Below are 22,906 nucleotides of genomic sequence, written 5' to 3' on the forward strand. Positions count from 1 at the left end.
AGAAATCTTCGCACGCCCTTCTTGTCTTTCGGCCTTGGGAAGTTCGCAATCGCTGAAGTTTTTGCCGGGTCAGGTAGGACTCCCGCGGCGTTGACGACGTGGCCCAAGAACTTGAGTTCCCCGTATGCGAAACGGCACTTTTCAGGCTTTAGCGTCAACCCCGACGTACGAATGGCCTCGAGTACAGACTCCAACCTTGCAAGGTGTTCGTCGAAAGTCCGGGCGAATACCACTACGTCGTCGAGGTATACGAGGCAGGTGTGCCACTTAAGGCCAGCTAGCACAGTGTCCATGACTCTTTGAAACGTCGCTGGTGCTGTGCACAGCCCAAACGGCATCACCTTGAACTCGTATAGGCCGTCTGGGGTTATAAATGCAGTCTTCTCTCGGTCTCTCTCGTCCACTTCGATTTGCCAGTAGCCGGTCTTCAGGTCCATCGATGAGAAGTACTTCGCGTGGCAGAGGTGGTCGAGGGCGTCGTCGATTCGGGGAAGGGGGTACACGTCCTTTTTCGTGATTTTGTTCAGTCGCCGGTAGTCAACGGAAAACCTTAATGTGCCGTCTTTTTTCTTTACGAGTACGACGGGCGCAGCCCAGGGGCTTTTCGATGGCTGTATAATGTCATCGCTCAGCATGTCGTCGACTTGAGTCCGGATGGCTTCCCGTTCGTGTGAAGAGACGCGGTACGGTGACTGTCTGGTAGGTCGGGCTCCATCTTCGGTTATTATTCGGTGCTTCGCTAGAGGGGTCTGACGTAGTTTTGCGCTCGACGAAAAACATTCGCTGTAGCGACGCAGCAAGGCCAATAATTTTTTCCGTTGTTCTTGCGGTAGCGCCGGATTCACGTCGAATGGCTGCGGGAGCTTGAAGGTTTCTACGGGTGTGCGTTCAAAGTCGGCGACTGCGATCACATCACTTGCTTCTTGCGTTTCCTCGAGGAACGCAATTGCAGCTCCCTTGTTTAAATGCTGGTACTCTTCGGTGAAATTAGTGACCAAAACGTGAGATTGGCGTTGCTTAAAGTGCGCAATGCCTCTTGCGACGGAGACGCCGCGGTCGAGAAGCAACCTTCGATCACTCTCTACGATAGCGTCGATGTCAGAAGCACCATCCTCACAGTAGACGGCGATCATCAAGCTTGCGCGGGGTGGCAGGGTGATGTGATCGTCGGCGATCCTGACAGCAGCACGGTGATCGGGGTTCGGTTGCGGCGTCGTGGAGTGATCGGAGGAAAATGTTATCGACTTGGTCTGCAGATCAATTATTGCGCCGTTGTCCGTCAAAAAGTCAATTCCGAGAATCACGTCGCGGGACCAGTTAGGCAGAACGACGAACGCCGCAGGGTACGTTGTGCCGTCTATGGTGACGCGCGATGTGCACATTCCACTTGGCGTCACGAGGTGGCCTCCTGCTGAGCGTATGTGCGGACCGTCCCATCTGGTCATAACTTTCTTCAGTTTAGACGCAAATGGTCCGCTCATTACCGAATAGTCGGCTCCCGTGTCTACGAGGGCGACTACGTCAAAGCCGTCGATGGACACCTTGACGTCGGATGCCGCCTTCCTCGAGTTCCGGGTGCGTCGGGGCGTCGCATCTCGGCTTGTGCGTGTTGACGGTCGGGCACTGTGCGTCGTCGTTGTCATCGTCTTCTCAGCGGACGTCTCGTCTTGTACGGGAGTCTCGTCAGGTCTGGGTCGGGTCGTCGGGATGAGGGCATGTTGTGAGTCACTGTCTTCCGCGAGTCGTTGCGTCGTTGGAGGGTTTTCATTTTTCCGCGATCGTGCAACTTTACCTCCAGAAGTTGCTGCTTTTAGTTTCCCCCGCGTGGGCTGGGGGACCTTCCACGTGAGAACTCAGCATTGCTACGGCGGTTCGGCGACTGGTATGGGTAGGGTGACGGCGAACGGTTGAAACGGGCTGGTCGACGGCTGGTGTTGGGCAGGTACTCTTCGATCTCCGATGGGTGCTGACCAGTTCGGGGGCGGGGTGCGTCGACGGAGAACCCTCGCAAACCAAGCCTCCTGTAGGGGCAGCGACGGTAGACGTGGTCGGCCTCTCCGCAGTGGTAGCACAGCGGACGATTGTCGGACGTTCGCCACACGTCGGTCTTCCTTGGGGCAGGGGGTTGCGCCGCAGGTGGTCGGGCCGGCGAGAGGGGACGACGGTACGGAGCCTCGGGACGATAGGGTGCAGGTGGGCGAGGGCGATGTACAGCAGCCGCGTAGGTCATGGCTTGCGGCTCGCGAGGTGCTACTGGCGTCGTTGAAGTTCCCAGCGCTTGCTGCACTTCTTCTCTAATGACGTCGGTAAGAGAAGCGACTTGTGGTTGCGGCGTCGTCGGGAGCAGTTTCCGCAGCTCCTCCCTCACTATTTCGCGGATAGCCTCGCGTAGGCTATCAGCCGGAACCCGCATGTTGTCGATGTAGTTCGCACTGGCCGCGCCAACAAAGTTCCGGTCATACTGCTTAGCACGCATTTCGAGAGCCTTCTCAATCGTGCTGGCTTCGGTCACGAATTCAGCGATGGTTTTGGGCGGGTTGCGGACAAGTCCAGCAAACAGCTCCTCCTTCACACCGCGCATCAAGAAGCGTAACTTCTTTTCTTCCGTCATTTCAGGGTCCGCGCGGCGAAATAATTGCTTCATCTCCTCAACGAAGATCACGACCCCTTCGTTGGGGTGTTGTGTCCGAGTTTCAAGCAAAAGCGCAGCTCGCTCTTTTCTCACAACAGTAGTGAATGTCTTCAGGAACTCCCTTTTGAAGTGAGTCCAGTCGGTCAAAGAACTCTCATGGTTCTCGAACCAAGTTCGAGCAGCATCTTCTAAGTAAAAGAAGACATGCCAGAAAGTTTCTTCGTCATCCCACCTGTTGAAGATGCGGACGCGCTCCAGCTTCTCCAACCATTCTTCGGGGTCTTCAGCGGGGGCTCCCCGGAACGATGGCGGTTCCCGGGGCTGCTGCAGGACGATTGGCGATGTTGTTTCTTGCACCATGGTGTTGGTTGCAGCGTTCTTTTTCTTGGGCCCTTCTGGCATCAAACCGAACTCGGGTGGTAAATTTTGCAGGCGGGGGCTGGCTCTTGTTGGACTGGCTTGGCGGCTTCTCGAGGTTGTAGTGGGCATGAAGGGTGCGTACCCAGCACCTCCACCAGATGTCACGAAGCCAAGGACGACGCAGTTGTCTTGCAGGAGAAACAAGTTTATTGGAGCGAACTTGTGCTCCCCTAACAACTTAAAAGAATACAGAGGCGGCGAAGCAGCGGTCAACAAAGTGACTTGCGTCAGCGAGCGTCGCAGAATCGAATGCCCCGGCGTCCGCACTGCAGGCTTTTTATCTTTTGGCGCGCGTGGTTCTCGAAACGTCGATTCGCATCGAGAACATAGTAGACCCAAGAAGATTATTCTGGGCTGTTCACGTTAGATCGGAATGCTCTCCCTATCACAACAGATAACACATGCGGCACAGAAAGAAAGAATTGAACACGCGCTTTCCTTGGCGCAGAGATAACACAGACCGGCACAGCCGGGCGGTAAAAGCAAAACACAAATAAACAAACCCAATGTATGGTTCGCGGCAATATGCACCTCCCATCGCCATGAGATGCTAAAGACGACACGTTTCCATTTTGCTGAAAGCAGCCAGAATTTCGCATTCTAGAAACGTCCCTTGCCCAAACATTTGCTGACGGGAAAATCATGCTGGCTATTTTACATCCTTGAGAACGAAACTATCAGTGTACCTGGTTTCTTACTCCCAATTATTCGGCGTACTGTTAATATTATGAATTGATTGTGTATTCTTGTATCAATAATGATCGTCTTTCTAGGGCAACATAAACCCGAATATTTTGGTGTCTGTCTGTCGGTCTGTCTGTCTGTCTCTCTGTCTGTCTGTCTGTCTGTCTGTCTGTCTGTCGGTCTGTCTGTCTGTCTGTCTGTCTGTCCCAACGATTCAATCTTTGGAGAAAAGTTAAAATATACTTGAACGAAGTTTTACAAAGCAAAACTTTTCCACCTTGGTGAATCAACAAGCATGTTGTATTTTAAACATTCATCAGTAAAAAGAAATATCAAGAATATCTGAAGCAAGGAATCAATACAAGGCTGGTGTTTGCAGTGTTCTTTTAAGTAAATATACATGGCTGCTTGTGTTTTGTGACAGCAAAAATACGCGTTCAACACAACATTCTGACCAAAAAATTTAAAAAGAGGACGTGACGAGCCTGGAGCACCTGGCGGCGCTACAAGTTCAACAGTAAATAAAGGTTCCAATGGAGGGTGGGCGAGGCGTGGAACGCACGAAAATTGAATCGACTTTACCACATATTTGTGCTTATCTTGGGGTGTGGGAATCGGGAAGGGAAACGCGTGACATAAGGGCGGGAGAGAGAAGACCGACATTCACAGGGCAGGGGCGGCAGAAGGATATCTCCGTTGGACGACATTTCCAGCGACATCACGAGATACGGGGCCAATATTTTAGCGCAAAATATGTGACCACATGCCCCAGCTATAATTCTCTGGAGGTTACCAATAAAATGGTTGATTGTTGGGGTTTAACGCGCCGACGCAACGCAGGCGATGAGGTGCGCCGTAGTGGAGGGCTTCGGATTAATTTTGACCACCTGGGGATCTTTAACGTGCGCCGAAATCTCGGCACACGGGCGTTTTTGCTTTTCGCCTCCACCAGAAAAGCGGCCGCCGCGGCCGGGAATCGAAACCGCGACCTCGTGCTCAGCAGCGCAACGCCTTAGCCACTGAGCCACCGCGGCGGGTGCCAATAAAATGGACATTATCTATTTACCATTGGGTGATTACTTGGTAATGTTAATACCACTGCCCACATAAATATTGTTTCCTGCTCATTAGAGTGTCGAAAGTGTACCGCGGCAAGTTACAACTGAAAGCGCAATTTTTTCGGAGCTTCTCGTCCTTCATCCTTGTTGTCATAGTAAAGAATAAGATGGTCGCAAAGCCGCGTTGGCGTCGTGTATGCCCGGGGGACATATTTTGGGTCGAATGCGTGTACAATATTCTGGAAGCGTTCTGTTCGTGACTTTCAAGATACTTTGCACTCCTGTGCAAGCAATCTCTACCGGTTGAAAGTTCTGTTTATAAGGGTGGTTGTTGCTTTGCCTGTCACGTTTTCTTTTACATGTGGCCCACATGTAATACAGACATTTGTATATGTGAACTAAAAAACTGTGTCATGCTTTTCAACCCGGCGTAAAAGCAGCAATTCATGTTCCTTTACCTGGTGAACTCTTCCAGCTGAACCTGAGCAACATCCATGCGGCCGTTCCTGGTCGAAGGTAGGTTGGATAGTAAACGCCTCAGCTTCCAAGGCATGAAGTCGAATAATGGTCCACTTGTTAGGGCGCCTTTAAGCTGCATCATAACTCTGTGTAGCTCCAAGCGACTGGGATGGTCACGGGGCAACGCGCCGTAGAAGAACGATGCGATGTTGTTGAATGCACATGGAATTAGGAACTCCTGGATATTTACTGGCTCGGTGTTCTTTTTTCCCATTTCCTCTGCGAGATTGTGAAACTCTTCCTGTTGGACGATGTGCAAGAGGAGGGATGAAAATATCAGGGGAAAATGTTAGAAACAACAGCGCATCGTGTGAACAATATTTCAGAACAAAATTTTCCTTTTCTTTTGAAGGATGCTGAAACGAACCACGACATTTTGCTTTGCGTCTGAAATGGCGTAAACATTCACCAGCAAAGTTGCAGCACACTCCATTTTGGTTTCCAAAAAAAAGCCTTTATCAGGGAGCTGATTTTTTAAGCACACGTTGTCGCAGTGAATGGTTAGGTGGAATGGAAATCTGATTTGATTTGATTTGATTGATTGTAGGGTTTTAACGCGCCGACGCAACGTAGGCGATGAGGCGCGCCGTAGTGGAGGGCTCCGGATTAATTTTGACCACCTGGGGATCTTTAACGTGCGCTGAAATCTCGTGCACACGGGCGTTTTTGCTTTTCGCCTCCATCAGAAAAGCGGCCGCCGCGGCCGCCGCGGCCGGGAGTCGAACCCGCGACCTCGTGCTCAGCAGCGCAACGCCTTAGCCACTGAGCCAGCGCGGCGGGTGGAATGGAGATCTGACTAATTGGATAATAAACAACGCTGCTGTTTTGCTCGTCAAGATGGAGTTAAGTACCCCTGCTATAATCAGCTGCATTTTGTATTCGCTTGCCGGTGTTCTGCGTAAAACGTGAATTGCGGTAGCTGTGAATATTGTTTCATAAAACAAGAATCTCTCATTAGTAAGAAATTAAGAGCAAAGAAAACTGGCGCAGTTCCAATCTACTGGTTTTGTTGTGGCTGTCCTCAGAAGAAATGTACTTTTCACCACAGTTTAGCAGAGCATTCTTCACGTATTCAGAAAAAGCTCTGGAAGATACAACAGGCGAGGCTTCTCGTCGGGCCTTTTGCGGCGACAACAGCCCGAACCCACAGATGTAATTTGCGCGTTCGAATGCAACATTTTCTCTTAGTAAGGGCGATGCGTAATGAATGACAGAACCTGAAGTGAGACATCAAAATAGACAGTGCAAGGCCTTTTATTGCTTTATTGAAGACATTTACGTAGTTATCCCGATAAAAGCGCCAGACCTATGTTTTGCGGCTCCAGGTGCGACGCCTGTTATTTTGAAGTAATATATCATAATATCGGCATTTCAATATTCTACAAGTGCCATGTGAAGCGGGAAAACTGATTTGTACGGCAGATGTTATCTTATAAAACGCCTTTACTTAATTTAGAAGATTTAGAAGAACTGCTACATTATCTATAGCTCTTCCAGAGCATATTTCTTCTTATATTTGGGCTCTCAATGCCCGGCAGTTTGCATAAGTACACAAACGCTTTCCGCATTCCTGTTATTCCGTCTTTCGTAACACATTTCCCCGATTAAAAAAATATTTTCTCTATGTAAATCACTTAACAGCACCTGGGCTAAGAAACGCTGCGTAGCGGACGACTTCAGCGTAGTTACACAAAGTGGGGACTTTGTACTCCAGTCACATTATTTTGCTTATTTTTTGCTGACTGTTCCGGTTCCTTGTTACATTTTTGTCTCAAAGAAAAATGATCAACCGAGATGTTGGCGGTGATTTATTTTGCCAATATTTATAGCTCCCACCAGGCGTTTCGCTACATTACATTTACATTATGTATAGCAATAACCCATTTGCTGAACTAATGAATGTACAATACAAAAAAGGCGTTCTACTTATCACGGGAGAAAAACATTGCAGACGGAGTTCTCCAAACGATCCCTTTCCTCAACCACTCTTACAATCACGAGCAGTTGTGCGCTAAGTATTATTTTGAGATAGCAACAACAAAAATATTTTGGGCACCCGATATTTTACACAGACACTTCAGTGCGATATCTTTGTACGCACCAATCTCTCGTCCGAATGATTTCGAAATGTTGGGTCATGCGATGCTACCATCATTGAATGAAACAACATCATCTAATGTTGCAATTTTGAGAGTGTGAAGCCCAACAAAGTCATTTTTTCACGTGCGGCTGCAAACTACAAATGGGGAAAAACCGTTAGCAGGGTCTTTGTATCACCTTCGCTAAAAATAACTATACAATGGCTGCCAGGCAATTTATTATTATTACTGATTTCAGACAAGCGTATTCATTTGGAGCTGGAGGTTTCTTGGTAAAAAAGGCACTAAGCACGGAGCACACTCTTTAAGGGGCGTGGTCACTTACCTTTTGCTTTCGGAAAAGCTGTTTCTAAGCCAGAAATGCGACTTTCTAATAAATGTGCGACTATGAAAAATGTCCGTAAGGAGATGAACTTCCCTTTTTGAGAAGACAAAAAAAACTCCTGTTAATTTTTATTTCGCCGTAGCCTTAAGAAAACAGGCGACAAAAATACAGGGATTACTAGCAACCTGACTTAGCCTAGGATCAGAATAATCGCTGTATGCCCCGCCCCCCCAATTATTCGCAAATTTGTATATGCTTTGTGATGCAATAGCATCGCATTTTAATTCTTGGCCAACTTATGTACCCCCCCCCCCCCCGCTTTCTTCCAGGTTCAGACACCTCGAACAAGGAGATCCTGTAACGCCACATAGGGGGAGCATGGTTGCGGCGTGCAAATCGTCATGGCGTTCCTCGGGTGTAGATACGAGCATTTGCACACTTACTAGCGGCAGTGCGCCAGAATTTCACGCTTTTCATTGTTAGCCACTTAGATATCCCTTAGCTCTTTGCACACACTACCCAGTTTGGCCGCTTGAACATCTCTTCACTCACTTTCGACTCTATCTGAACGGCAATTATGCTATATCAATCCGCGGATAGAAAATCCTCCGCGTCCTCGTCTTTGGTGTTGTAACAGAGAGATGACAGGCAAAATCATCGCACAAGCGCGTAGGGAATAGAAGTCATGGAGCTGTAATGCAAATTCGCCAAGTTTCTTTCAGAGTGGATATGGAACGCCCTGCTACAAGAATACGATTCGAGCATTATCGCCAAGGCGCACGGCACCCCTATATCCGTACGTTTATGTTGGCTTGGCATGGAGAATCCGTCGTGGCCTACTAATTAAGTAAGCGTGCAAAAGCACTGCACTTATGCATACAAGATAAAGATGAGAATGCCATTTACAAATCTATTAGTTTGGTCAGCAGCAATGTACATTTTGGTTGTAATTCTTGTCTTCTTGCAACGCGAGCGCGCGTCTGTCCCTGCTCGGCGCTTTGGCGTGAGGTTACGTTTTACAGTTTTCTTTCCCAAACCGTTAAACACTGCTGGATGTTAAGCTACACGTACCGTGGAACCGCGTAAGAATCAACGTTAAGAAGAGGAAGAAGACGCCTTCGGCCGGCTGCGCTTGTCTCTACTTGCAGTTTATTTTAAATAAGTTTTGACGTTTTCGTTTCGAATTTAGTAGGTTACATCAGCCAAGGACATGCTTCCTGCAGCGAGCGCAGCCCCGCCAAGACTACCTCCGGGCTCGCCTCCTAGTATGCTGCCGGGTGCAACGTCTGGATGTCACCTCTCTGACCCCGTTCCAGGGGCTGCTACCGGTGACTTGTAGATGAACCCATCTCATCAGGACACCTCCGTGACGGCCTCTGGATACGGGCCTAACGCCACTGGAGACGCTCCTAACGCCTCCCATTTGGAATCGTCGCCGATACCAGCTGGTCAGGCAAGTCCCCTGTGATCTCCTTGCCCGTCTGTTCAACCGCTGCCGGACGATGAGGATGCCTTTTCAGACATGACAGACGCAACCTCTGCCACAATTATGTATGCTAAACAAACTCGAAGATCACGGACGAACAAAAACAAATTGCAGACCGTGATGCCTCCTAAACGGCGACGTGGCTCTAAGAGACAGCATCTGATTCTCAGCTGGCAGCCTATCATTAAATTTCAGAAGCATGGGCGCGTAGTAATTCTGAACCCCACAAAAGTGGAGAGCGTTATTACCCGTTTCAAACCACTCGCTCTGAAAAGTGGCCTTGAGCGTATGGCTCCAGATGGAGTCCTTCACGTAATGCCAAAGTATCGGCTGAACCTTCTAGCAGTAGACACGCGCAACGCTGACGCTACAGCACGTCTCCTGAAAATGAAAACCATTCAGGGCATCCTTATTCAGGCGTATGAGCCTCGCTCGAGTGCGAAGCAGGAGTGATCAGGGATGTTCCAGTTGATCGGTCTAAGCCTGAAATTCTCGTAGCTCGGCGTCAAAAGACACCGGTCAAATCTGTGCGCACTCTAGACAAGGTATCCAAGAGCGTGCGGATTGTATTTGCCACTGAAACAGCGCCTGAACACGTTTTCCTAGGCTACACGCGTTACCGCGTATATCCTATGGTTGAGATGCCCCGGCAATGTACCAAGTGCGATTGTTTTGGCCACGTGGCAAACATGTGTAGACATCCGAGCCGATGTGCTCTGTGGGGGGGGAGGGGGTAATGGAAGCTCTACGAATGTTGGGACATCTTCGGTGCCCCAACATTGGGAACAGTCACGAGTCGACGTTTGCGCGCTGTCCGGTCCTTCGGAAAGAAAAGGCCATTCACAAGCTCAAGGGTGACAAAAACGTTAACTACAGGTCAGCGAAGGCGACCCTGCTTGAGCAGTGGCGGAAAGGTGCTGCATGAAAAAAAGTCTTCTTCAGAAACCCAGAAGGCCGCCAAAAGGAAAGCGCCAGTCTCCAGTCTCCAACACTTTAGATGCAAGCTTCGACGATGACTTCCCGCCCCTACCGGCTTGCGGACCCGTGAAACCTGCGCCGACCGCTACAGGGACACCCGCGCCGTCATCCGAGTCTGCATCCATGGAGACGCCGGAGTAATTGCCTGTACCTGCAGCTGCTTCCTCAAGCGTGACAGCGCCTGCTGGTGCTGTCTCGTCGAGTGTGGCAGCGCCAGCGGGTTTTCCGGTCAGCAAGCAAACGAGAACAGGCCCAGGTGCCGTGTTCACCAAATCTCTGGGAACATTTGTACGCTCATCGTTTCAGTTGTGGAGGCCATTCGAATTTTCCTGGTTCCCCTCTCATCTCCGGTGGCCAAGGGCATAGGCACAATCATTCACCTTGTATTACCTCTCCTCACGCAATGACGATAGGAGCTGTTGCGCCAAAAACTCTCGAGATACGGAACAAGGCCACTGAATTGCAATGGAACGCCTGCGGTCTTCGGAGCGGCCTTCAAGACTTCCGACGGTCCATACAGCAGCACCGCTTTTTAATCATCGCAATACCCGAGTCACGGTTACGCGCAAACATTCGTCTCTCTGGATACACTGTTCTGCAGTCTACAACAGGTGAGGCTCTTTCAAGAGTTCTGCTCGCTATCAGGAACGACCTGACGTACATGGAGCATACCTTGCCTCCAGATGACACAAACGAGTATGTGACAGCGACTATTAAAACTTATGCGCAGCAGTTTACCCTTATCGCGGCATATTTTCCACTTGATGCTGCATTTAACGTGGATCGTCTCCAGCACATCGTACGCTCGACACCGGCACCGCACGTGTTATCTGGTGATTCTAACGTGCACCATCCCTCCTGGGCAGCAATAAGACCACAGTAAGAGGCAGGCGCCTCTTCGGCGTGGCTTCCCGCAAGGGTGTGACGGTGATTAATACCGGTGGAACCATGTTTAGCCGGGGCGCAGTATCGAGCACACGCGATGTCACCATGGTCTCCCTCGGAATTTCATGTAGGGCCCAGTGGCACGTCGACATCGAGTTACATGGAAGCGACCACCTGCTTACATATATCTTGCTTGATGGTCTATGCGGAGGGCCATTCAATCGACAAATTTGAAGGCCGGACTGGTGTCTATATTCTGCTCTTATTGAAGAGCTCGATAGGAATTTGGAATCGTACAGCGACCTAATAGACGCCATGACACGGGCGAAAGGTTCCTGTATGAAGTTTTTCCGTCTACCCTCGACGTTCTCTGTGGCCGATGCGGAGTATCAAAGGCTCCGCGCGGTGCGCCACACGGCTTAAAGGCGTGCTCGCAAAACGCGAAGATCCGAAGATATACAAGCCGCTAGATGCGCAGAGAGGCACGTAAAGCGACATATGAAGAAATTGGTTCAGCGTGAATGGTAGTCTTTCTCCTCAAAACTAGACCAGCGAAAACGTCTCACGAGGATTTGGAGCTTAGTGCGTAGCGTACGGGCACCGCCTACTGCTCGACACCCTTTCAACTCTATCGCTTTGCCACAGAACCGCCGTGATATAACCGTCGCTGAAGACTTCGGCGCCAAAGTCACAGCCTTGTAGGCTCCAAACTTACGTGCCAGCCTGACACCCGTCTCTCTGCCCTCTACAAATCTGACCGTTATGGACAAGCTTTTCACAATGGCAGAACTACTTGCTGCCTTGTCTTCCGTGAACACGGCTTCTGCCCCCGGTTCAGGTGGCATCACATATGAAGCTTTGTCGCACCTTGGAGACAAAGCTAAGCACTTCCTTCTCGGCACATACAACCACAGCTTGGAAACCGGCCGCCTCGAACCTGGCTGGAAACGCGGTCGCCTTGTTCCTGTACTCAAACCCGGCAAAATAACTACGGAAATTGAATCTTACCGGCCCATTGCACTCCTGAGCTGCGTGGGGAAGCTGATGGAGAAAATGGTCATTGGTCGCTTAGACTGGGACGTGACAAAGCGGAACGTGTATGCCTCACAGATGACTGGATTCAGACAGTCTCGCAGCAGCATCGACAACGTGCTTGCCCTTGTCAACAACATAAAGAGTGCAAAAGCCCAGCGTCGCATCACTATAGCAGTGTTCATCGACATTAAAGCAGCGTTTGACTGTGTTGCACATGAGGCAATAAGATCTGCAGTAGAGTGGCTAGGCATCGGAGGTCGCATGTATGCGTGGATATCGGATTATCTGTCTGACAGATCTGTCTTTATGTCCACGAAGGACGGTAAAACAGCCTCTCACAATGTCACGCGAGGTGTGTCACACGGCGGCATTTTACGCCCAACCATATTTAATATCAGCCTCATTGAAATTGAGAAGTGCGTACCTCGCACTGCTGAAATGTCACTCTATGCCGATGATATCTGTATCTGGAGCTCTGGCCGAAACAGGCGAGTTTGACGAACTCGCCTTCAAAAAGCCATCAATTCAATAGCGAACTTTTTGACCAGACGTGGCCTCGCAATCCCGGCTAGGAAATGTGCAGCAATAGCCTTCACCAGGCGTGATGTCTCCCGTTATTATCTTTCAGCGGCAGAGGTGGCTATACCCTTCGTGGACTCTCACCGATTTCTGGGCGTAACACTTGTGAGGTCGCTGACGTGGTCCCCTCACGTTCGTCTCCTAAAGGAGAACTTGGGCTCCTGTCCTAAGGTGTTACGCATGCTGACCAGCCCCTCAGGAGGATGTTCTATTGGGCCCCTCTTAGGTCTCTAAATAGCACTCTGCGAGAGACTGCTCCGATACAGCCTCCCAGCACTCAGCCCTCTTTCTGAGACCAACACAAATCTGTTAGAAAGTATGCAGGCTCCTCCTCTGCGGTTTTGTGTTAGCCTTCCGAAGACAACTTCTACGCTAGGGACCATACGAGAGTCACGACACTTCTTACCCTGTGTACTGATCAAAGAGGAGCAATTTCGCCTTCATTTGCGGCTGGCGACTAGGACCCATGGACATCCGCTGAGCTCTAGCTCCGCCTGGGAGGTGCAAGACACTCTACCACCCTCGTGTCAGAAGTACACTGCGCCCCTATATTTTCTGCCGTGGATGTACTCCCCCTGGCGAATTGTCACCACAGTACAGGGCATCATCAATACGTCAAGGTTGCCAATTCCAGCTCTAAGGTATTTCACTCTAGAGCACATGTGGAATTGCTACCGTAACCACAAGCATATCTACAACAATGCATCGGTAAAGGCAACTTCATCTTCGATTGGAATCTGGGTTCCATCGACGCGGACCACAATTGCGACCAGGTTAAGCCACAAAACAACATCGACAACCACAGAACTTGCCGCCTTGCGCTCCGCTTTGCAGTATATTATTGGTTGACAACATCCTGTGTGGGTGATTTTCACAGATTCGCGGGCAGTGCTTCAACAACTGGCATCATTTCCCCGCGAACAACTGGCCCACAGAATACACACCCTGCACACACAGGCTCCCAGCTTGCTTCATGAGCTGGTGTTCAAGTGGCTACCTGGGCATTGTGGGGTGAGTGGGATTGTGGTGGCCGACGAAACAGCTTGCGCGGCCCACACCCAATCTAGTGTCATCATCCCGATTGCTTTCTCTCGACGTGAAGCCACGACACTTGCCTACTCCGTGGTGCGGCAGCTACAACTCTCAATATGGACGGATGGATCAAACAATTATCAGCGGTTGTACAGAATTGATCCCGCCTGCAGTTTCCGAATGCCGTGTGGCCTGGGAAAGCGCGACGAAGCAGTTGTTCACCGCTTTCACCTCAACGTCGCTTCTACCAGCTACTACTTGTACAAAATGCGCCGAGCTGCCTCCCGTCACTGTCACGTATGCAGTGTTCGTGAGGACATATAACATGTACTGTGTGTGTTTCCCCGTTACAACACCCCGTGGCTAACCTTAGAGACGACTTTGGGACTGCGTGCTTATGCACCACTGAAACTTTGCGACGCCATCGGCCCATGGCAGTACACTGCCGCGGCAACACGGAGTACAAGGGCCTTGGTGACATTTCCCCAACGCTCCGGCCAGAACGAAACTCTGAAAGTTTGCTTCAACTTTACTTCTGTGCGTGTGCTGTGTGCGCGATCCTGCGTCTGTCAGTTTCTGTGCCTATATGTGTTTGTAGTGTCTGTCGTAGTTTTTGTGTCGTCGCTTCCTTTCACTTTCGCACCTCTCATGTTCATGTGGAGTAGCAAGCCAAGCTCGCTGCCAGGCTGACGTCTCGTCATCATTAAATATATTCCCCTTCCTGCTCCCCCTAAGTATCGTTAAGCATAGAAAGGAGCCCAAACAGGTCGATTCGCCTAGGGTCTCGGCCATCATAACCACACGAAAAATTGTTCCTGCTTCACTGACTTAACGTTGCGAACTTTTATATTAACAGCGAAGCTACCTGGCATCACCTAATCGTAAGGCTAAGCTTCACAAAACTTCTCAGGGCCAGCAGGTCGATTCCGATGTGCGCCTAGTCATTTTGTCTAGTTAAACTGCTCGGGCGGTGCACTGGAACCTTTTGTTACTTTTGAACATGGGACACTGCTACGACGGTGCGACGTGAGCACTTTTTGTTCCTTCACAGTGTACGTTTTTTTATTTCCAGTCCCAAATATCACGCAGCCACGTATTTTATTTAAAAGTACAAGGAAAATACCACATATGTGTTAATATTTTGCCTCAAACCTGCGTTATGTTTTTTTTTCTCGGCAATGTTGGCAACCATAGACACTGCCACCAGATTTTGCAGTTTACAGAAGCTTTGCCTTCATAAAGGTTTGGTTCAAGCATTCTTTACTCATGCTGGATGTGTGCTCACTGCTGGTTCTCCTCCTCGCTAAGCTATGTTATATCGACATCGCTGCGAACGCGTTACCAAATTAAGTCACAGAACTCTTCGACAGGGAACAGCTGGGCTCTACAAAGTAGGAAGGGAAAATGGTGATGCTTGTAATGAAAGTCGTGTTAGACAAGACAACGTTGAACATATTTGCCTTCACTATATTACGAGGAGTTGTTGGTGTGTGGTTGTAATTATGCACCCCGTGTCGATGCCTAGCAGTGAGGTTATAGACTCTGCCACCCGCTGCGATTGCTCAGATACTAAACATTTGTGCTGCGTGTCCGTAGATGCAGGGTGGGTCTCCGCTGTGGTGGCTGCTTTTCAGTTGGACACGGAAGGCGAAAACGCCACTGCGTCGTGTTTTTGGCGCACGTTAAACAGCCAGAGGGGCCAAATTTAGTCCCGAGTCTGCCACTATGACGCGCCTCATAGCTAAGATGTAGCTTGAGCGCATTAAGGGGGCACTGATGTGATTTCTAAACGTTGCGGGATCTCTAGCGGAAATTGCAGTCTGGAACGTCTAGGCCATGTTTCTACCCTTCTCGCTGCATTTACCCGAATTCATTCAGTACAAAACTCCAATCGAAAGTACTACCCTCGTCTCCTCATCCTCCTTTGGGATTTCCTATGATGTTTCGTATGAACTTTAAACAAGATGGCTCGGCTTGACTGCGCTACTGCCCGCCTTGGCGATCTTCCGGTAGAATCAATTCGCCCATCATTTAGTGAGCCGGCCACCGGTGGGTTGTAGAAATTTGTTCGCTCAGTTTAAACTAAGCCACGACACGTTTGGGCCTAGAGGACTGTTGCTTTAGTTCGTAAGTTTGTAGCTTCAAGTCCATGTAGCTCCACACAAGCGCAGATACGGCGATTCACTGACAGGTATGCTAGTAGAAAAATCTTACGCCAATTAAACTCAGAAGAAACGTAAGCGAAGTTAATGGTACTAAGAAATTCAAATCAACCGAAACTTTTATTTACTGCGGAAAACTAAGGCGCGGTAAGCGGTTTTTGCACTGTTTGACCTAGCACTGCAACCAGCACCGGAACCACACATTCGGGATCACTTTGTGATAACGAATGCAGTCGCTAAAGAGGAGATATTTATGGGCACCTGGGAAACGCTTACTGCACGGGCGTTATTCAAGAAATAGTTACCTAAGCTGCTTCGAATACTAAAAATGAATAAAAATAAATAGGCTATAAAACATATACTTTATATTTCCATTCCTGACAGAGCTGGCTTATGGCCGAGTAATCCGAAGCATAAGGTGTGTTTTGCAATTCGCAAGTTTGAATCCCCGTAACGTATTTTTTTTGTTTGTTTGAAGTTGATTTACTTGTTTTGAGGAAATGTTCTCTATACTGAATTCATCATTTTTGCCATGTAAAGTCCAGTGCTCCACTAGCGAGTTCGCAGAACGCGTGCAAACTGACACGGGTGTGCTGGCGAGTTCTCATTGGCGTTGTGTTGCTATTTTCACCAACTGATTGCGGGCACAGTCTCGAATTAGCCGTTCCTTGGCATAGTTAGAACTCTCCTCTTACGATAAAGGTATGAGCCAGGCACGCTCGAAAGGTGGCGGAAAAGCGTAGCGCCTTTGAGCGGCTCCGGTGACACGGAGGGCATTCATTTACTGCGTATGCCTTGGCTAGTGTCCGCCACGATTACAAGACGTGCTGGAAGGCTTACATAGCGTATTTTACAGCCGAAAACATGGCACAAGCGTGGTAGGCTGATTATTGAATTATCTAGAATGCTCAGGCAACGATAACATGTGATGCTAAGCTCGTTCTTTCACAGAACCCAATCCCAAACTGCTTTGAAATCTATTCTTCGACATAGTCCAATCAGAGTAGCACCTCGTATGGACGCCACTGCTTTAGTGGGTGCGGCCGCCGCAGACCGCGCGTGGTAGGTTTTTTCTTTCAGTTTTTATAAAATAAATATCCCCTTCTATACCGGATAACCGATGAAAAGTGTGTTGATTTGAGCCAGTATACGCAATGCAAGCAAAAACAGAACCTTGACAAATTTACTTCAGTGTCCCTTTAAACCCCCAAAGTTGACTTGAACCAAAAGGCTGCACGCAAAACGAAGCAGGCAATGCATGTGCACTCACCCGTGGTGACACCTCAACTTCACGGCTTTCGTTTCCTCGGCTTGCTGTCCACTCTCGTTGTGATACATAGATCATATCAACGTTATTTGTGATCCGCTACTCGCCTTTTTTAACACTTAGCCCTTCCTTCTTTCTGCCGTCATGACGGTGTATTTGTCACACGTGTGAATGAACATATCTTTCAAACAACCACGGATTAGCGGCGCCACCCTACATATATGAACACGAAGCTGTCTTGGTCTCCCTGATGGCGGTGTCGTAACCAATGCACACCGCAGGGAAGCCGGCTTCGCAAAATGGGAGGGGACATATATATGATGATTATGATGACACTAGAAAAAAACTCTTTCTGGCCGGACAAGAACCTGCGTCCCTCGCAATATGATTCCCACGTCTATCCGATTGTGCCAGTCCATCATGGTCAACAATGGCTGGGGAGAGCTGCTAAGCTTTCGGTTGGTGTCTTTAGAGTTTGGAATTTGACTCGCAGGCAGTTTGATACTTGGGCTTTGATTGTGGCGGCTTACACTTTGGTGCTTCGCCATTTGATTTTCGAAAGCAAGAAAGCATCGTCGTCGTCAAACCTAAGAGACTGTAGTTTTTAACGCGATAGCGTTATCAGGCTCAGTTTTCATTTTGTTGTGCCTGCCATACGTCCGCTATAAGCCGTACTATCAAGCGTCCGCCGAAGTACGTCATCGGTGCTATCACAAAACTACAGCTGAGACAAAGATGCCACTACCGGTACAAAAAAAGATGGGAGGCGCCGCGCCTGCGCCGCGATATTCTTTCAACGCGCCATCCGTAGTATCATGTGCGGCACACATGACGTCAGTCGTGCGAGCAACTCATGGCGCCCCCGAAGCGCAGCTCCGATGACCGAAAATGATTCCAGCGCCAACATTGTGTCACCTAGCTAAAATAGGCCAAAAGAATAACGCGATGCTCACAAAAACCAAAGACAGCCTGTATTACATCAAGAAACAACCAAAATATGTCTCAATAGGAAACTAAACAGAGAATATTGGGTGTAACTACACAAATTTTGAAATCGCTTTTCAAGTTTTGTGATGCCCCTTCACCACACTAACCTCTTTCCGGCAAAACTATGAATGGCGCTACACGTCCAACCAAGAACCCCCCTAAAATGCAGCAGACGATTGCTATACTGCCTTATGCGAAATCTGTGAGCAGCGCGAACTGCAGTTATTCTCGGTCACGGCTCATAGCTGCTGCGTCTCAGGAAGCGTTACTCTGCCGCTATCTCGCACCGCGTCACCGCCGCCGAGCATGTTGTGGCAAATCGTGTTTGAACACACCGCGCAAATGTAATTTTGGTTCCGAAGAGCCATGAACGCAAGAGGAGCGTCTAGCCAAAGTGTGATTGTGTGGCAGTCAGACACGCTTAGGCGTGGCAACGGGCTGGGAGATTATGCCAAAGCCGCGCGTGCCGCCCTACCCTTCAGACTTTCGCCTCGCCCTCCTCCTACGTTTACATTCGGGCTTTCGTGTCTTCGCCGTCGGCGCCGACGCCGAACTGTATTGAGCGCCAAGGTGCTGGGCACTAAAATAGGTGAACATGTGATCGCAGAGAGAACTCACGTTAAAATGCGTGGCATGGCCCAACAGAGGAGCGGCTAAGTCTGTCTCACAGTCTCTGAAATACTGAAAAGCTATAACCATTTTAAACCACGTGTACAAGGGATGAGCGCGAATGAAACAAAGGACAAACTTATGAAGGCACTTATCCTTAGTCAGATATCGCACAGCCTGCCGTAGCTGAAACGCACCCGCACTGAAGAAGGCAGCATATTAGAACACATTGCACAGCTCTCAACCTTCCATTTTTCACGGTCACTCCAAGGGTTCCTAAATTGTCTTACATATTACCTTTGAAAAGAATCAAAGTTCTCCCCTATACCAGAAGAAATGACTTTAAAAAACCAAATTTGGAGAAAGAACAGCTGGACGCTATTATGAATATGTCAGCGATTCGGCTCCTTTTCATAAAAGCCCGACACCCACCGCTAAACATGGATCCAACGTCACGCATGGATAGGCGACAAGCCAGTATTTCGAGGAAAGTTCCAAAGCCATGAAAACTCAGATTACGCCGGAGCCGGTACGTTGGAGAGTAGGAAGGCGACAATTCTCATAGTGAACAATTGTGACAATGGCTATGACGTTATTACCCATCTACACTAAGAAACAGAAAAAAAAGAGGAAAAATGACCCATCATTGTGGCGATCCGCCTAGCGGAGCAATATAATATATGCTTAACCTTTATTACACAAGCTCAAGAAGCTATTAGCGGTTTGGCTACAAGCAGAGTACCCAAAGTACTTGAACACTTGAGAAAAATTCACCGAAACACAACGATGAAAGTTAACGTCACATTACACCCCGACATAAAGGCCTGCAAAAGAAACGACACAGCTCACCAAGATATAGGTGAACTCGCATGTCGTGCTCCGTGTTGGCCACGACTACCACAGTCCCCTACCAGAAAAAATGAAGTCTCCTCATTCTCCGCCTATAGGAACACCATCCTTCCTTCTTGCACACGGAGATCTCACCACCGAAGAATCGCAAACTCTGCGCAGCATATAAACAAACACCTACACCCCCAAATCTAGAAAACCAATGGATGTTTGCTAGAAATTGTCTTACATCACTTAAAACTGCGCGAAATTCGGTCAGGTTCATTCTCTTCTGCGGAAACCATTCCTATCTAGGGTTGCACAATTAAAAGTTCACATATTCCCATAATATCCATCCCAGGCATGCTGCCTGGTCCAGCTTTGTTAAGTCAATATCAGCGTGAGCTAGTTCTGGGGCCCTGGACTTCGAATTCAACCTTTCGAGGCTACCATCTTCTGATTCCCCCTTGCGAAACTTTCACTATAGCGTACTCATCGAGCGTCTTTCTATGCCTCTCGGTTACATAAAAAACCAAAACCTTCAGTCAGGCCACGAAGCTCACTAATCAGGCCACGACGCTTTTAAAAACTGAAACCGTCGCCTTCTCGCACAAACTGCACAATTACCCGTATTCGCAACTTTCCACTCCCCAAAGAGTAGATTGTCTTTGCCTCTCCTGTGCTTCGGCGATTAAGAACAGTTGCGGCTAGCCTAGCTCTAGTCAAGAAATTGAGTGCTTGGAAAGCATAAATGGTCAATGGCGCAACCCAGTTCAAAAATGCTCCGCCGACGCCGCAGTAACGCGATCCCGCCATACATAATTATACCTAATAGAGCTAACAGCTCTAGCATTTTTTGACGGCAAGCTTTTGTCATACCCACCCAACACAATTTTCATATAATTATGGTTTCCATCAGCCTAAGTTGCAGCCGGAGGAAATAATTGGCGTAACGTATACCTGCGTCGTTATTCATTGGATGAAAGGGGAGGAGCAAGTAGGGCTGTAAATGTGGCGCTGCAAAGGGAAGATTTGCGCCTCAAGCTTCAAAAATACAGTAGGGAATGGAGCCATGCCTCCTATCACAAAATACGTTATTAGTGTCTTTCATTGTCAGGAGCGTGTTACTTCTCGTCGCAAGCACAACCTCCAAATTTCATAAATAGCAAGTGAAGAAATGTTTTCCTATGCCATTGAATTGGACGGACCAGGACGACGATAGTATTTTTAACATTAGTTACTTGGTCAGCAGGGGCTGGCTTTGTTTCTTTTTTCGCGCGGAGATCAACCCCACGCTCAAACCTGTTTGCATGTAAGACTACCCGTGTTGTAACTGCAGCCCACGGGAATAAATGGTAAAGCAATAGACGCAATAACTTATGCGAAATAGCTCATAGATCATTAACAAGAGAGAAATTATAATTGAAGCTGCAAAAGAACATATAATGGCTCAGCCAAGACGTATTAGATGTACACAGTAAATTCGAAACGAAGTTCTGATGTGTACTGAGCTCCAGCGCAGTCTGGTATATCGAAGTGGAGCTTGTTGCCATAACATAGCAATGCACCCGTCGGCACACTCGCTCCTCCAACTAGTCTATCTTGGTGTTGCCAATGTTTCCCTCAGGTTTATTGCATAATTACGCTGAATGCTTTGAGACGGCAGTTCACACGTGGAACAAAAAAAGAGCCGTACCACAAGCTTCACCAAATTAAAACGAACCAGGGTGCTGGCAACCTCACCACCAGACCCCACCTGGCACCACTGAACGCCACAGCTTTGAGTGTGGCCAGATGATTAGTCACCCGTGTACACAGACCATTTACTAACCCCATGGGAGGGCGGTAAGATGCGTGAGCCACCGGTAAAGAAACAATCCAGGAAGATCTCCACTAACGTGGCGATGTCCCTGGACCCACTGCCATACCGGCTTCTCCGGCACTTTCGGCTCTCTTCTCACGGCGTGGAAGCCGCTCTCTCTTCAGGACAAAGTGTACAAATTTCGCATTACTTGCCTTAAAAGGCGTGTAAAAAATGTAGTCCTTACCATCATTCGGTCCTCCATGGCGGTTTTTGCGAAGCCGACATCACGGAGCATGCTCAAACAAAACTTCCTGTTCGATGTCCAGGCGTCCCCATTCAACGAGCCTACTCCTGCAGAAGTAATAAATGTTTTGCTGTGAGTCATATGAACGAACATTTCTTCACAGACACTGGGGTGGCATCAGTTAATTTTTATGAGTGATTCGCAGCACCTTTTGCACGTGGATGTCTTCAAAAAATAACCACGCTGCTTCTCAAGGCTGTAGTCTTTCTTGGCCTACCTAAACACAAAAAATTCGTCTGTCTGTATCTCTGCCATTCGATTGAGCCATCGAGAAAAAAGAAAGAATGAATACTTGAGCCACGAGTGAGCATTCGTAAAACATTTCCAAACCACCTAATATGGTAGGAAAATTTAAGATTTTATTTATTTTATTTATTCACAATCCCCCTAAAGGCCCCAATGACGGGGTACTGCATAAAGGGGGGTACATTTGCACATATATAGCATAATAGTAACAAAGAAATCAGAGAAAAAACAAACAAACAAAAATATAAATATTCAAACTGAGAACGCAAATATATACACACATTGTGACCTTGAAAATAACGATAATGAAATATTTGAAAAATAATAAAAATGAAAATTTACACGAATGCAATACAAATGGTTCAAATTCTAACGCGAATACAATGTACAACGGATCAGCACAACAACAAAAAAAGAAAAGTGGAAAATACTGGGCGGAAAAAGAAATTGCACATGTTTTGAAAGAAGGCAAACAAAAACACAGAATGGGAGGAAACCGTTAGATTAGCTTTTGGATTATTTCCTGAAATTTTGCGTTCTCTTTTTGACAGGGGATATGGGATGGTAGATTATTCTATTCGGTTATTGTACGTGGAAATAAAGACCGGGCAAAGGAAGATGAGTGGCAGTTTACGCGTTTAACTTTGTGGGAATGGTAGCAGCGTGGAAAAATTACGGGAGGTAGTTAGATTTCGCCTCTCCATCTTCTTGGCGTACTGATGGAGACGAGATAGTGATGTTCTTTTGATGCGCGAGCCGAGAAGACGATCTCGACTCGCTCCGATGACCGACGACCGATGCTTGGAGCGGGTGAGGGATGAGGACTGCCTTCCTTGCTGGATATTAGGTTTATTTACACTATTTACATTACTCCAAGTTTACATCAGGTCAGACTGACGGTTAAAATGTCACTCTGACAGCAGCAGCCTGTTCGGCCGAGATCTATACTGAACTAGATCCCCTCTCG

The 22,906-nt window shown here is 48.4% G+C and overlaps 1 protein-coding gene across 2 annotated transcripts in view; it reads right to left on the bottom strand.

The window, feature by feature from the left end:
* The window catches only part of LOC144148912 (cytochrome P450 2C30-like), a 74,997-nt gene that overhangs the window by 36,401 nt on the left and 15,690 nt on the right, over positions 1–22,906 (bottom strand). For both annotated transcript variants that reach the window (XM_077680442.1, XM_077680441.1), the window contains exons 4-5: positions 21,634–21,740; positions 5,253–5,554 (exon numbers count right to left, since the gene is read on the bottom strand). In XM_077680442.1, coding sequence (XP_077536568.1) covers positions 5,253–5,554; positions 21,634–21,740 — 409 coding nt within the window. The remainder of the gene's footprint in view (positions 1–5,252; positions 5,555–21,633; positions 21,741–22,906) is intronic.

Source organism: Haemaphysalis longicornis, unplaced genomic scaffold (assembly GCF_048455015.1).
Source record: "Haemaphysalis longicornis isolate Haplotype H1 unplaced genomic scaffold, Haemaphysalis longicornis Haplotype H1 scaffold_8, whole genome shotgun sequence".
NCBI lineage: Eukaryota > Metazoa > Arthropoda > Arachnida > Ixodida > Ixodidae > Haemaphysalis > Haemaphysalis longicornis.